General features: G+C 44.1%; 1 protein-coding gene across 1 annotated transcript; it reads left to right on the top strand.

Moving 5' to 3' along the window:
• Nucleotides 1-633: 633 nt before the first annotated feature.
• On the top strand, nt 634-12,596 carry ppm1ba (protein phosphatase, Mg2+/Mn2+ dependent, 1Ba). The gene is made up of 6 exons (XM_079279904.1): nt 634-946; nt 5,114-6,004; nt 6,330-6,447; nt 7,653-7,767; nt 7,972-8,029; nt 10,736-12,596. Exons 2-6 carry the CDS (start codon nt 5,123-5,125, stop codon nt 10,763-10,765), a joined length of 1,203 nt encoding a protein of 400 aa, XP_079136030.1. The 5' UTR covers nt 634-946; nt 5,114-5,122; the 3' UTR covers nt 10,766-12,596.
• The last annotated feature ends 3,775 nt before the right edge of the window (nt 12,597-16,371 follow it).

The raw sequence follows: 16,371 nt of genomic DNA, 5'->3' as shown, positions 1-16,371 counted from the left end.
CTTCCTGGAACTAGCTGAAGTCTATATGAATCACATGACACAATCAATCATTTTGAACTTCTGTTGACGCTGCTCTATCTTTTCTAAATAAATGAAATGTGCATGTTTAGCCTGGCATATTGAATTTTCACAGAACATCGATCGAGGATGAAAGATTAAAGAAAGCACATAAAAACACATGACAACGTGGTAACGTAATATGTCGTAGCAAAGTGTTGTCCAACTTGTCTTTTCTGTTGACCCATTTGTATTTACGCCATTTCAACCCCTTGCAGACTCTCACACTCAACCATTCAACAGGTGACGTTAGTTTAGTAGGGTTCAGGGTTTGAGGCCTAGGGGGGAGGACATTGAGATTGGGCCTTTTCGACTGAGGCCAAAGTCTACGACGTGAATCATGTAACAATCAAGCTTTTTCAACTTCCGTTGACGCGACTCTGACTTTATACAGCTCTGGTTTACCTACAGCTGACTGACAAATTTGTCGACCAATCGCGTCCCAGCTTTGAATCAGCTTCTGTCCAATAACAGGAGAGAACGAAACGATTGCCTCTCCCCCTTAACTGCATGTTGAAAAAGAACGTCATCTGCCTCATACATTTAGCTTTAGCCAAAATTAGCTAGTCGTTCAAATCATAGATACATCTTTGCCGAAACGAGTGGTTTTTTTTCTCCATTTCAACCGACAGCCAACGTATAGCGCATATTTATTTTTGGGGTTCCCCGTGTTCACAGTGCCAAACATGTACATAAAAGCCTTGTTCCGATGCAGAGACATGCTGAAAGCAGAACTGATCGTGTGAAATGCTGGCTAGCTTAATCAAAGCTAGCTGAGATACAGGGGCCGAGAAACGAAAGTGGCTGACATTAACGAGAGATAAGCCTTTCATAAGAAGCCACACGAAGAAGAGGAAGAAGGACTGGTAGACAGGTATTATCCTACAAAGTAAGTAACGTATCTAGTTAACATCTCATACTAACAAATACTTTGACAACTGTGCCCTAGCTGGTTAGCAACACAAGTAGCCTCCTTTGCAGTTCTTCAAATCATTAGCATCAATCTGCCAGTTTATAATCGAAGTTGTTTACATGTTAAACCAGCTAATTTTTGTAAATGCGCAATATTTGGTAAATAATTTGTCTCTTTATGTTATGATAACATCTTCTGCACCCCCCCCCCCCTCCCCCATTGCGACTGAATACGTCATTGTTTTCATTTTTAGGATGGCCCTAGAGGTAAATAATTGCCACTAATGGTTTGTGTCAAGACGTACCACAAATGAAATGAATGGAGGTTGTTGTTGATACCACAAAGGGCCCAAGAGCACAAATTATTTCAAACCATCTTATTCCCAGATGTTGTAACTATGACATAGATATTCTATTATTTACTCTCGGTGTGCATAGCAGAGTCTTACGCCACTTTAAATTAAAGTTGTCACCATCCCATTCTGTGCTCGTGAACCACCAGTACAGGAATTAACTTGTTTTTTTGGCCTGGTTGTGGGTGGTTTTATTAGGTTGTTTTGGTGTGTATGTGTGGCAGGGTGCTTTGGTGTGTGTGACGGTGTGTTCCAGAAATGGCAGCATCATCAGTCGCATGTTTGTGTTGGCACCTTGGTGTGAAATCCTGCACCGGCCATGCTGTTTTAGTCTGTGACTCCTATTGGCCCGTGCAAAGGCCTATTTTATCAATACAATGTCTGTTGATCGAATCGCTTACAGATACAGACGGTGTTAATTGGCGAGCTCGAAAAAACTCAAAAGATAAATTTGTCAAGTGCCAAGAGGGGGGAAGATGGACTAGTTGTGTGCATGTGTCTGAACAGAAAAAAGGCTGAGTTGCAGATACATTTTCTGATAACACTGTTATCTGTTTTAGAGGTAGACAGCATAAATACTCTATGTTTAAACTGACAGAGAATGAAATCTAGGACATGCATATTTGTCAGCTGGACTGTAGAATCTTGACTGTAAAACACCGTAATTGTGACCAAGACTCACACCTGGATACGCATCTTATTGTCCGTTGTAATACGCAAACACATTGCATGCACGTGTAGTCACAGTTTGTCCTGCAGGAATTGAGATTGCTTTTAAAGCATGTAGTTCATGGTAAATAAATATTGAACCCATGCAATTACATGCCATTCACTACATCTCGGGAGTCGAATTGAAGGCACTCCTGGTTTCTGTATAGAGAGAGCAGGTACATAAACATGCTATTCTTGTTACAGAGAAACCACTCACAATCTAGTACAACATGACACGTTTCCTCTCCGGTCTCGGCGTCTGATGGACTCCTCTGGTCAAATAACGGCGCCACAGCACTGAAGATGACTGAAGCTGTTCAAAGAGCACTTGTTCTGGGAAATTGACAGCTTCTGATGCTGCTTCAATGATGAGTCATCAAAGATATGTTTGTTCTACCGCTCCTAATTTGTAAAAAGAGAGCCCTTATTGAGTAGTACAACCATTTTAGTTACATTTTGTATCATAACATTTTTTTTAAACACAGTGCTGGTCTTCATAAAGGGCACATGTTTTATTTAAAGCCAATCAGCCGTACGTGCTGCTGTACCCCACAATGAGCCAGCCAGTTTGACTACAGTCCAATTTGACTTTTAGGATGAAGCAGGAAATCCTTTATCTGCTACCAATGTCCCCTTCTCACTCTTTGTATTTGTCTTTTGGGAACCACGTGAAAAAGAAAAATCATGCATGCGTGATTATTGAGAATTTCACTCAGCTGCTCCTCTGTCTATATACTCCGGCTCCTGTTTTCTGCTACACCTCCACGCTACATTTCACCAGATGACTCATTGTACGCTGATCGTGTCGTGTTTATTTAAAGCTCATTTGGTACATGATACTTTAATTAGATCATTTTGTACCCAGATCTAGAAATGCTAGATAATGAATGATGCCAGCAAAACGTATGGAAGTATGGCTTCACCACACTGATAAAAAGTAAATGCGGTGGTGGTGGCTTTCTACACAACTGAATGCTTCAATTCACATGATGGGTGTCGAATAAAGTAGAAAATAAAAGGTATCAAATGAGGTATCGGTGTCACTCTAAGGGTATTGGTACCGGCACCGTTATTTTATAAACGATACCCAGCCCTGACTGCATGTCAGCAAAGAGAGAGCAGGAGCTATTTGTTTCAGTGGTAGTTCCCTCCTGTGTGTAGTCTGTATTTGACAGGCTAATCTAACCCTTTGCGGATCCCATCAGCCGCTGACTGTTAAATTGAGTTAGCGAGTTAAAGCTACCCTGCTCGTCTGAAGTCTGAGACCTGTGGGCCTGTGTCTGTCTGCCAGCTTCCTGCCTCGACTCTCAGACAGAATCAGCCAATTCGAAACAACTGCGCTGTGTCAGTAAACCAGAGCCAGGTCAGTATCACCCTCTGTGTTGAGAGGGAGATCTAACTCTGAAGTGTTTCTCTCTCTCTCTCGCGCTCTCTCTCTTTGACTCTCTCTCTTTGTCTCTCTCTCTGACTCTCACACTCACTCATTCACACACACACACACACACACAGTGTGACCTGGTTGTACACTTCTCTCGTTGCACGCTGCAGCCACCAACATCTACTTGCTAATGTTGCTATGGCAACTACTCAGCTGCCACTCCAAGCTGTGTAACCATAGAGACATCGGACTGGGTGACATCATGCCCAGGAGTCCTCCGTGCGTACATCAGTCGTTACAACGTGATATATATATATATAGATATATATCTATATATATATATTTATATTTATATATATATTTATATTTAAAAAATGCAGGATTAAGGTATGGAAAACACATTGTGTACCAAGGCCCATGACTGTGTAGTGTTATACACTGTCATGTAGAGTTGCTGGAGTTTTGTGTTTGTATGTATCGTGCCTTTTACTTTCTGTTGGCTTTGCTGAAGTTTTTTTTGCCGCATTTTGATCATTTACGATCGAGCGGACACCAATAATTATCAGCTGATATTCGTTCTGAGTAGCTTGATCGCTGGTCTTTGTGAAAGCCAGACAGTTAGACAACGCTGCGGTTATCAATTGAAACATTCTCAATACTCCTTTGTCTGCTTTGTCGCCTGCTCTTTAATTCACTCTGAGAGAGACACAGCTGAACACACACATACACACACACACACCAGGCTCGGTGTGTGTGCTTGTCCAGCTGTGTCTCACACACACACATCGGGCCCTGCGATGCGTCCTGTCTGAACAGGTTCTATTTCATTTACATATAGACTGTAAATTAACCTATAGACTGACATCCGTAACCGGGAAAACTTCTCGGTGGTTAACCGGTTAACCGTTGACATCTCATGTCAGGATGCGTGTAAAAGTCAGTGAAGTGCAGGCTGTCATGTGACGGTGTAGAAAGCTTGCTCGGTTATGAATGGATGTTTATCCGTATGGTCAGAGAGATGTGAAACTAAAAACGGTAGACTAAATGCTCATGTCAAATCATGTGATTGTCTCGCCTTTATCTATTGCAAGGTTGCATTTCTTTGTTTCATTTTTGATGATAACATACAAACCATGCAATCACCTTTTGACCTTAAATCACCGGTCAGCAGAAACCTGAGATGGTGAGAAACCAGGAAGTTCTTATGTTTAAAAAAAAAGAAAGAAAGTAACCTTGAGCCTTAACATGTGAACAGTAAGAGACCGGAACCTTAAGTATGCTACAGCTTATTCGTAAGTAGCAGTTATTGATATTTTCAGGAAGTTAAGAGCACAATTTCCGAGGCTTAGAGGCCATTAATCAATAGGACTGTATATGTTCATGTTCTCACGTTACGTAACCATACAGAATTATTCTCTCCTCTCAAGCAGCCTGGTGCTGTTCATGAAGCTGCTGCAGCTACAGGCTGATAACACATCCTGTGGATCCACTCCCTATCGTTGGTTAATGCCGTTAGGAGCCAGCTCTGGCCGGTCAAAGAAGCTTTTAAGCTGGCTCCTCGGTCTCTTAAAGCATAGACCAAAGTGGCTGTGCTATTTCTGGATATTACATTATCCAATAATATCAATACTTTCTTGCAGTGACTCAACTGTTGAACTCAAACTCACTGTGTTTTTGTCTGTTCTTCTCTCTTCCTCTCCAGGGCAGAGCCATGGGTGCGTTCCTGGACAAGCCCAGGACGGAGAAGCACAACCTGCATGCTGAGGGCAACGGCGTGCGCTACGGGCTGAGCTCCATGCAGGGCTGGCGGGTGGAGATGGAGGACGCTCACACTGCCGTGTTGGGACTTCCGGCTCCCGGTATGACCGACTGGTGCTTTTTCGCCGTGTACGACGGTCACGCTGGCTCGAGGGTCGCCACCTACTGCTCTAAGCATCTTCTGGAACACATACTTGGCGCCAGCTCAGGGGCCGGAGGGACCCCGGGCTCCCCGACCGGATCGGACAAAGGCGACTCTCCAGCACCGGTTCCTTCCACGGTGGAGACCGTGAAATCTGGGATCCGGACAGGCTTCCTGAAGATCGACGAGCACATGCGCAGCTTCTCCGACCTCCGTAACGGCATGGACCGTAGCGGCTCCACAGCGGTGGGGATCCTCCTGTCCCCCGATCATTTCTTCTTCATCAACTGTGGCGACTCTCGAGCCGTTCTGTACCGCGACTCGCACGTGCGCTTCTCCACGCTCGACCACAAGCCTTGCAACCCGCGCGAGAGGGAGCGCATCCAAAACGCCGGCGGCTCGGTGATGATTCAGAGGGTCAACGGGTCGCTCGCCGTATCAAGGGCCTTGGGGGACTTCGATTACAAGTGCGTGGATGGCAAGGGCCCCACGGAGCAGCTGGTTAGCCCTGAACCAGAGGTGTTTGAGATGGTCCGGGCCCCAGAACAGGATCAGTTTGTGGTCCTGGCGTGTGACGGCATCTGGGACGTCATGTCCAACGAGGAGCTGTGCGAGTTCGTGAAATCTAGGCTGGAGGTGTCTGACGACCTGGAGAGAGTCTGCAACGAGGTGGTGGACACCTGCCTGCACAAGGTGTGTACAAACCTGGCTCAGAGCGTGACCTTTGATGTGATCGCTTATGATGTTTTGAAACAGTCTTCCAAGAAACGAGTGTGCCATAAGTTACTTTTTTTGAATTAGTGCGTCACCAAGAAGGCCATTTAAATTCCGTGCTGGAACTAGGAGGAAAAACTGAAATTAGTGGATTTAAAACATGGAAAAAGTCAACAATTCAATTACAAGTTGTAGTGCAGACTGTTACTCAGGAAATCATCTTCCTTATTTCCTTCAGCACCACACAGTAGCTCCTCCTCTTACCTGCTCTTTCTCTGTTCCTCTCTCCTCGCGTCCACCTCAGGGGAGTCGGGATAACATGAGTGTTGTGTTAGTGTGTTTGCCCAACGCCCCCAAAGTGTCGGAGGAAGCTGTGAGGAAAGACGCTGAGCTCAACAAATATCTGGAGTCTCGAGTGGAAGGTGAGAGCGGACGGATGGAGGGACAATAACCCATTTTTACAGGACATTTGATTTAAATAGGTTCTTGAGCTACTCTCATGAAGTAAGCTGTGAAGAAAATACTGTATGCTGTTAAATGTCAACAATTTTAGGACTACAAATCCCAAATTACAGCCAAAACTATTGTTTATAACGGTGGAGTCTTTATCTTTGATCCTAAAAAGGTTTTTCTAGTTGACACCAGATCGTTCTCCAACTGAAACATCATATCTGTCTGTTTTCTCCACTGGCTGACCCTGCCACCCTCCACTGTCGAAACTCCGGTCGAGTTATCTCCGGCTCACAGCAGACGAATGACTCCACCATGACCTTCTTTTCCATTCCAGCAAACATCTCCCGTCTTCATTCCCTCTTCGCTCCTCCTTCGCTCAAACATCCACCGTTTTGTTTGGATGGGTTCCCTGCTCTCCTCTTGGATTTCTTTCTGTCCTTTTCTTTCTCATTTCATCACCTTTTTTTTGTTTTCAGGAGGCCCAGTGATGAACACAGGGCAGCTTTTTTGAGTCTTTGTTGGTTACGTCAGCTCTCTTCTGGCTACCGTGGGGACGTCTGCTGTTTCAGAATTTGACCAAACAAGAAATCTTGAATCTTTACGCTTGTCTTGTTTCATCAACATGGCACCGGTTTTGTTTCTTGATCCACAGAATGGAAAAACCTTTATTTTGAAGATACTGAAGGCTATACCATCCATTGTGTGTAAACTGCAAATTCATGTACTCCACAGTGGGTTTAATGTCACATTCCAGGGTAAAGTACAATTATGCAGAGGTTTGTCCGGATGTTTGGCTTCAGGTGCCGTCTAATACTGTAAGATAGAGAGAAGAAAAGAAGGAGGGAGCGAGGAATGCTCTGGCTGAACATTGACCTGGCCTCATGCCACAGGCCTCCATCTGTCACCATCTCCATCCCTCTCTCTGTCTCAGACGTGCACTCATTCCCACAAATTCACTCGTACTGTATGTCTTCTGTCCTCACTTCTTATCTCCTCAATTGTCACCTTTTTGGCCTCTTCTCTCTCTCTTTCTCGCTCTCTCTCTCTCTCTCTCTCTCTCTCTCTCTCTCTCTCTCTCTCTCTCTCTCTCTCTCCCATCTTTACTCGGCGTCCTTGGCTGTCACCAGCTCTGTTAATACTGTCCTGTGTAACAACATGTCTGTTGTTATTTTAGAGATGCTATCTCGGCCAGTGGAGGACGGGTTTCCGGACCTGGTAGCCGTATTGAGGAACCTGTCCACCGACTTCGGCATTCCCTCGTTGCCACCAGGGGGGGGCCTCGCCAGCAAGTAAGGACCACCGCCCTCAGAGGGATACTCAGTCTTATTGTAACACAGTAATAAGCATCTGGAATAATAATATGCCACTACAAGGAGAGTCGTTTTCCAACGACACCTTACTGTTCCTTGTTTTTCCACACACGCCCTTTGTTGTTGATGGTTTGAATTGAATCGCTCAAAAGATCTAATCGCACCTTTGTGTTCTTCCTGCAGACGCAGTGTTATTGAAGCAGTATACAACCGTCTGAACCCGTACAGAGAGGAAGATGGGGTCAGTATCCGTAGATGTAATGATGAGCTTTGTCCTTCTTATGCTAAAGTCTAGAGGTCTACACAACACATCTGAGTTCCAGTGGCCTCAATGAAAACCTCCTTATGTTGATTCGTCCCGTCTGGCGGACCAAGCTGCTGATTCGTGTGCATTGTATTCATTTTCACACTCGTAGCCGATTCCGTATTATTATTGACGACAGAGCCCAGCACACCCTTCCATTGTGATAAACATCAGTTTTTGTTCTGTGCACAGTGCGCGATGCACACCTTCCTGTCAGCCTTCATAATGAACTATGCATGCATGACAACACCGCTTTGTCAGAAGTCTTCCGAGTGGAACTGAGAACTTTCACCAAATCCAGTGACTGCAGACGGAAGCCTTTTCGTTTGTTGAAATCTCTCTAAATGAGACGCTCCAAGATTTCTTTGAGTGGTTTATTTGTTTGCACCCCACACACACTTACACACCCCATCAATAACTTGTGCCAAATACAATCACAATGCATAGATGTTAGGGCTGGCCCTAAGCTTAATCAGCAGCCAGGGAGGCTTCTAGAAGCCCTTTTTGACGTTAGTCCAAGTAAAGTCTATGTGTGTGGGGAACACTGATACAAATTGGTATTTTGTCTGTGATTTTTCAACAAATCACACAATATTGTTTGACACAATTTTGACTTGCTGTGTCAAATACTTCACACGCATATCCGAATTCCAAAATAAAGTTTGCAGTCCTGGTTTGGGCCATGGGACCTGATGGGACCTGATGGGACCTGATGGGACCTGATGGGACCTGATGGGACCTGATGGGACCTGATGGGACCTGATGGGACCTGATGGGACCTGATGGGACTATGGAGCCTGTGTGTGTTGTGACTTTACGTCCGCTCCGTGTAACGTGATTGGTTGATTCCTTTCTTTGTGTTGCGAAAGCCCCGAAAAATCGCCTGCTTTTATTGTTGCTTAATATTCATGTTTTTTTTTGAAAGTGCCAAAAAAAGCCTATTCAAGTGCAAGTCACATCGATAACAAATGCCAAAGCTGTGTCAACGGCCTTAAGGATGTAGTCTTGCACTCTGGCCAGCGAGGTTTACTGAAAGAGTTGAATGTGTGGCGTTGTCACGCTTTGTTGTTTCAGTGGATGGGTGGCTACATGTGCGTGTGTGTTTGTGTGTTTTTAAAGGATTGACCAGATGTGTCCCTGAGGGGAATGACCCACTGAGATGGCACTTTGCTAATCGTTAGCATTGCAGTGCCATTATAAAGCTCCGCCCATTTGTTTATTAGCTGTTATGTTTGGTGTGTTCTTGTATGTCTGTTGATGTGACGGACGAGTCCTGAGGTGGAGCCCGACTCAAAGAAGTGTGAGTGTGTGTGAGAGAGGTCTGCTGTTTGGTAGCTCCTGTTGGGGGTGAGGTGATGTTCACCTTGTTGTGTCTGTAAAGACTTGGCGGTACTGTGATTGTTGGCCTCGTGCACGCACACACACACACACACACACACACACACACACACACACACACACACAAAAAGGATTTCATCTACTCTACCTAAAGCCGCCATTTGTGCATTTTTTTTGTGGTTCTAGCCAAATTATTATTGATTGTGATGAAGTTTTTGTTAGTAGACAAAATATGACAGTCCTGGTGAACGTCTAATTTTCATTATTAATTTTGTACACATAGTGGCTTTAAATACATTTAAATTGTAATCACAATAGCAACAATCTTAAAGGAATGCTGTTAATAACATTTATTCATTTTCCAAAAATTTGCTAGAAAAACAACTTTTTCCCCCCCTTTCTTCAGACAATATTTTATCATAGCAGCACAAGTAGTGGACTTGTTCCACTCTTTAAAAATGTAGTTAGCAAATTGTGTGTGGTAATGTACAAACACACACACACACACACACGCTCTCTCACACACACATTGATAAGGGATGTATCGATTTGTCTAACTGTGTGTTCACCCTCTGATTAACGCAGCCCTCCTGTTTCATTTGGTAAGTGATCACATATATAACTGTTACACCCCCCCCCCCCTTCTTCCAACCCCTCATCTACACACACACACTTACACACACACACATTCTTACAGGCATGTAAGTGGTGACCTGCTACACATGTTCCCCTGTCACTCCATCAGTCTCTACGTCCTGGTTTGATCTACTCTTTGGCATGTGGAGCTCCGTGACTTTAAGGTGTGTGTGTGTGTGTGTGTGTGTGTGTGCGCAGACATGGCTGTCCAGGTGTTATGAGGTTGACTGGTCGTTGTCTTCTGGTTCCTGTCCGTCCCCCTCTCACGTCACACGTCCTACACGCATGCATCGCTGTCTCACTCCGTCTCTCCACAACTGCACGCAAAGTGTCTTCTCAGTCTCCGTTTTCGGTGTCACTCCCGCAGTAACACCAGAGGCCTTGGGGATTGTTGTGTTTGCGTATTACTGCAGCGAGAAGCCACACACTTCGATCAAAAGTGTTCCCTGGCTTACGCTGCTTCTCACATTTTTGTTGTTGTTTTGAAGGAAAAGCTGTCCTTGAAGTGCAGGTTGGGGAACGACATCAGTGAATGTGACTGTCAATGATTGTTTTCCACATTTGATAACAGCGTGCTCTCTGTTTCCATCCTTTTGCTTTCCTTCTTCTCTGTTCTCCCTCCTTCCTCCGCCTCTCCTCTCCTTCCCATACTCTACTCCCCTCCTGCAGAGCGGAGCCGAGTTGGAGTACCACTGGTAGCTGTCCAGCACAACTGCCTGATCCCAGAAGAACAGGACCACTTTTCCACACAAGATCACATTCATCGTCACCTTTTTAATTTCCTCTGGGGTGTTTTTTTTTTATTATTATTTTTATTCCCCACACCGAGATCAATCGAAGCAGAAATCCTGGATTTAAAAACAAACGACTCGCCTGACGTGGAGGACTGCGAAACAGATTTAGTTCTTTTTACAGAACAAAACGGGAGGAAGATGAGAACAACTGCGTTAATATCTGAAAGCAGAACTACATCTACAGTATATACTGAAGAGAGACAAACAAGCACAGTTCCTCTGGCTCCTCTGTTTGGTGCTTTCTCTGCGGTTGTTGTTGTTGTTGTTGTGGGTTGACGGAGACACAGGAGCAGCTCTGAATGCTTTGGGCCCCACCAATCGAAAGAGATGGAGAAATTGCAAGATACTGAATGGACTGAAGTGGTTTGTTGGCTGCTTTTTTTTTATTTTTGGCATTATTTGTTTTGGAAGTGTGAACTTTACTTGCAGCCAACCGACCACACAAGCCTGCGACTCCCACAAATCTCAAGCTTACGCCGTCCAGCTTGTGGTTCTGGGGGTGTTACTGGTACTCGGATGAGGGCCCGACAACGCGTCACCTGGCAGCCTTTGCAGAACTCCTGAAACTCCCAAAAGCCCCACGCTATCCAAAGACACCTGAACACAAAGGGAGCGGAGTCTGTCTGCCTCCTCCACACTGGGTCCAAACTAAAAACAGGACATGGGCCGGTGTTCCTGGCTGCGGAGAGATGAATTACATGAAGATGGTTTAAACTCGAGTGCGACGACTCTTCCTGCACTTCCCCGCTCATTTCCTCTCCTCCCGTAGGACGTTGTAGTGCAGTCGATTTCTCACTCCTCGCTCTCGCTCTCTCTCGCTCTCTCTCGCTCTCTCTCTTTCCGTCTCTTTATATGGCAGAAGAGACACTGCTGTCATTTGCACTGGCAGATGTTGCCAGAATCATAAGCTTTTCAGCCTACTGTTTAAGAGATAGAAAGATAGTTATATATAAAATTTATATATATATATAAAAATATATTTTGATTTGTTTGTTTCCTCTTAATTCCCAGCCATGGTATTCGTTGTGGCCTAATGTGTGTGTGCACCTTTTTGCGTGGAGACAAATTAATCCTGCTTGTTCTACAACTTGCCTTTTCTACTTCTCAAATAACGCGTAGCAAAAGAAACACGTCTTTTTTTGTTTTGATTGGACTCTTAATGTGTTTTGCGAAACACGGCTTTTTAGCGTCCTGTAGATGGATAAGAAAACAACGAGGGCAGCATGAAATATACCTTCTACAGCAGATTTGGGAGAGAGGCGTAGGTTTTTGGGGTTTCACTGTAGGAAGTAAATGAGGGACAAACGACAACTGCCCCACCGCCCCACCCAGAGCTGTGTTTCACATTGTCCCTGAAATTGCTGTCCTTCATTTTGTCCACAGCTCCCGTCATGGACTTGCCTCTAAGCCCCGGTTTGACTCTTTTTGATCAAACCAGGAGTCTATAAGTCTAATAAGTGATTAGATGACTATATTGTCTGTTTGAAACAAATGTGGGCATTGACGAAGTGGATACACATACTTTGCATGTGTATTTTTTTTCTGTAGATGCATTTACAATAGGCTATCAGTCAATACAAAACTGTAATATACACTTTTTTTGTAGTCATTCAATTGTGCTTTCTGAAGTGGTAGTGTTGAAAGACAATAGGCCGAACGGAGTTGCTAATTAATGTTCTGGTGGTACACTTGCTCTTGATGCCATATGACAAATTGGTACTTGAATGTGTAGTTCTTTTGCAGTCGTTTTAATGGGATGATTGCTTTTCCTTTGTTTGTGGTGGAGGGAGGGAGGGGGGGGGGGGTCTCTAGTTGTGCATGTTTTGTGATTTGAGGGAGGAGTGTGTTTTGTGTGTGAGATGTACTGGGCGATAATGTGGGCATGTTCATTGTGGTGAAAAACGCAACGTTAGAGAGGAAAGGGGACGATAGTGGAGCACGTAGCAGGATACGATTTGTTCTTAAGACTGAAATATCTCATGTTTTTCACTGCAGCTGATGTTTTGTTCTGACACGTGGACTCCTACAATGTATTCACACTCACACTTCCTGACTTTTTAACGTTGTATTAAGGTTTTCACCACACTCAACACACTACTTTTTTTTAGGTTGATGTTGAAGCTGAATCAGACACTGGGCTAGGAGACAAATTAAGGGAGGGAAGGAGAGGTTTTTTGTTTTTAAATGTAATTTTCATTATTCACACTGATTCCACTGCATGGACAGAATACAAGCATCACTGCAGCATCACAGTCTCTTCTCATCGGTCATTTAATGACAAAACAAGCTCACTTTGCTCCCTCCATTTTGAAGAAGAAGAAGAAAAAAAAAAAAAAAGTACGTGAGAATAACTCTTGTTGTGGAATATAATCTCAAGACTCGCGTGAGAAGACGTCGCGCTCTTTTTAAAGGGGACTTTGGTAGTCGGGTGATGCCTGAATAGTTTGAACCAGACTTGTTTTTCAGCTTTGATTTCCGGATATGTTGAGCAAAGAGAACTTTGTCTCCAGGACGTGTCATTATTTTGGGCCGCTGGGGTTGAAATACCCGCGAGGACCCCAGACATGACGTTCCTCGTGTGGGCTTTTTAGGATGGAAATGAACCCGAGTGCTCGTTGCCACCTCTTCCTGTCATGTCACACTGTTAGAGTTGACGGGTTTATGATGGCGATGATGAATTACACTTTTTATTTATTCCAGTGCTTTTTAGCTCTTATGAAAAAAATAAAATAAAATAAATGCTGTATTTTCAAGACCGAATAAGGTAACTATAAGCTGGTGTAATGTGTGACCCACTCACCTTCAGGTTTATGAGACACCATCCCTTCTTCCTGTACTAATTCCCCAGTATGCTATTGTGATGTGACAGACCATACAGTGAACATAAACGTCAATAAAAGATGGATTTAAGTTTAAAACAGTTTCAACTGCTTTGTGTTTTTCTTTTTTTCAGTGGCAACTTGAAATGTGGGCTTTGTGCCTTTTTTGTTGTTGCAAGCTTTCACTGTTCAGCGCATCACAGTAGAAAGTTGTACTTTCTACTGTTTGTGCCCTGTGTGGTGTACATTGTTCAGTGCCAGAGAACACAAAAGGCTTTGTCAAGAAGAAAAAGTCAGCGTGTAGCTCGGAAAAGAAAGCACAAGTCTTCTCACATGGCCTGGTGTCCCCTGGAGACATCGCATCACTTGAATTAAGGGACAAATAATTCAGATTTGCAGAATTTGTATTTGAATATTCAGTTTTGATAATTCTACATGTTGAATAGGATGTGCTTAACAGGCAGTCCTTTCTCCCTTTCAGTCTTTGGGATATTTCTATATATATTGTCGGTCTGACCAGTAGGTTTCTGCATCATGCATGCTAAATGACTATAATTTGGCAACTGATTTGTGTTACAATGTTTCTCAAAAGTACAACAATTGCACCTATGAGGGTACCACCAAAAACCCAGGAGGTTTCTGCATCAGTGCTGTAGTTTTCGAGAGAGATATCGCCTGAAATTTGCGCATGCGTAGGAGGACAAAGTGATTAGCGTTGGTGCGCAAGGTAAACTTAGATCCTAGACAGAACCAGGGGCGGACTGGCCATCGGGGATACCGGGGGAATCCCCGGTAGGCCGACGGGGTTTGGGCCGGTTTCTGACATCGCCGGCCCCAACTATATTATATGCTTCACAGAACACGTTCAATTGACTCTAACACCGAAAGTCAATAATCAGTGAAAACTGTATCAACAGTATAAACTGACATTATACTACTCCTCGCGATCTGAGACGCCATAGCACGGCTGGACACTACGGTGCTTTTAAAAACTTTTCTCCATTACCGCGGTCTGCGCCGTGCGCTCGTGCCGGGCGACGGTCGGGGCGGGGCCGGCGCAGGTGCGAATGGCCGCCGTAGACCGGCGAAATACAGGGGCGGCTTTACTGTCACGGCGTCCACGAATCGAGGACTTCTTACTGGAACTGAAACGATGTACTGGGATTAAATTCTTTGTCAACAAAGAATTTGGTAAGTGACAAACTGCGTTTGTTTTTTTTACATCTGCAGTAACGTTTTTATGAATAATATTTGATGGCTCGTGCTCTTGTCTGGTGGAATGCGTGGATCCGCTGCAGGTCTGCTGGATTGATGTGCTTTGTTGTCATATGAATATATGTGACTGGTTCTTATGACTTTGTGGCTGTCCTTGTGTTAATTACGTTGATTTGACCATGCGTTGTCTGTTATTGACGTAGCGTCCCGTCACGGATTCATGTATCTGCAGCTTGCGTCACTCGCTCAGAGACAAGCCGTTTTGAGTGCGAGCTAGCAGCATGGCACCGGTACCAAAACGTAAATCCTTTAAAGGTGGAGCTGAAAAGCTCAGGGAGAAAAATAAGAGATATCTGGAGGAAGGTGCATCAAAATATTTAAAAATCTCGGACTTATTTGGGAAACCACCGACTGGTGACAGTGTTATGATGGTAAGTTGTGGCATTGACTTGGCCAATGTTAGCTTGCTTTTCACAGATGAGGTAGTGTTCGGCTACAAGCTAGCCTAGCTAACGTTAGCTAGATAAATGATAAATGTCCAAAATTGAGACCGTTATGATCTGGTCAAATAAGCAAGCTGGCGCTGTTCGCATCATCGAGATTATCTAATTTAACATGTTAGCCGTAGTTACTTGCTTACAATCGATGAGCAAGCTATCCATGGTGGTAGTTGTAAAGAGGGCAATCTTATCATTTCTAATCATTTATGTCAAATAATGTTTAAGTTAACCAGCTCTCAACAGCACCTGGAGGCTTTTATGTTGATGGCTACTCAGACAGATGTTTTGCAGATGCTGGACAGTGAGAAAATCATAGACTGTGTTGCAGAAAAGAGTGAGCTGCTGCAAAAACTACTCGTGTAGTGAGGTAATAATAACACATGAGTATACTGATATTGTTTTTTATTACTATGTGACTATAATGCACCTGGGCTGGCAGAGTTAGTTTAGGTTCTGTTACTTAACTTATTGTTTTGTTATGCACCTTCAACACCCCTACACACACACACACACACACACAATCACACACCCAGCATGCAACACTACTGATACCACTGATGTTCACACCCCATCGTATGTTCTGTTCATTTCAATATAGTTCAAACTAATTCTACCCTCTGATTCCAGTTTCTTTATTGTGTGGTCTTTCTCTGCTGACATTCATTCCTTAAGGCTCTGTAGTTATACGTATAACCATCTGATACTAGCCCAAAGTTCAGCATATTCATCGAGCAAACTACTACCTTGGAGTATTATTTTATTCAATGTGTCCATCCAGGCAAATTGGTGGATCCAAATGTTATAAAAAAAAACATATATGATGTAATTTCTTTGTAATCATCGAAAATAATGTTAAGTGTATGGGTATTTTTCCAAGTAGGCCACTGACATCGATACGTGCGATGCATTGAGTGGGCCGGTCTGACAGTAAACTCCCGGGCCACTTTTTTCCCCCAGTCCGCCCCTGGACAGAACTC

The sequence above is a fragment of the Melanostigma gelatinosum genome, assembly GCF_949748355.1.
Source record: "Melanostigma gelatinosum genome assembly, chromosome: 12".
NCBI lineage: Eukaryota > Metazoa > Chordata > Actinopteri > Perciformes > Zoarcidae > Melanostigma > Melanostigma gelatinosum.
Note: the sequence above shows the minus strand (reverse complement) of the source record. Positions and strands in the feature narration are given on the sequence as shown.

Coding starts and splice junctions, on each gene's coding strand:
- ppm1ba (XM_079279904.1), top strand. CDS start 5,123: ATGGGTGCGTTCCTGGACAAGCCCAGGACGGAGAAGCACAACCTGCAT. Junction 6,005..6,329: donor TGGACACCTGCCTGCACAAG/GTGTGTACAAAC, acceptor CGTCCACCTCAG/GGGAGTCGGGATAACATGAG. Junction 6,448..7,652: donor TCTGGAGTCTCGAGTGGAAG/GTGAGAGCGGAC, acceptor TTGTTATTTTAG/AGATGCTATCTCGGCCAGTG.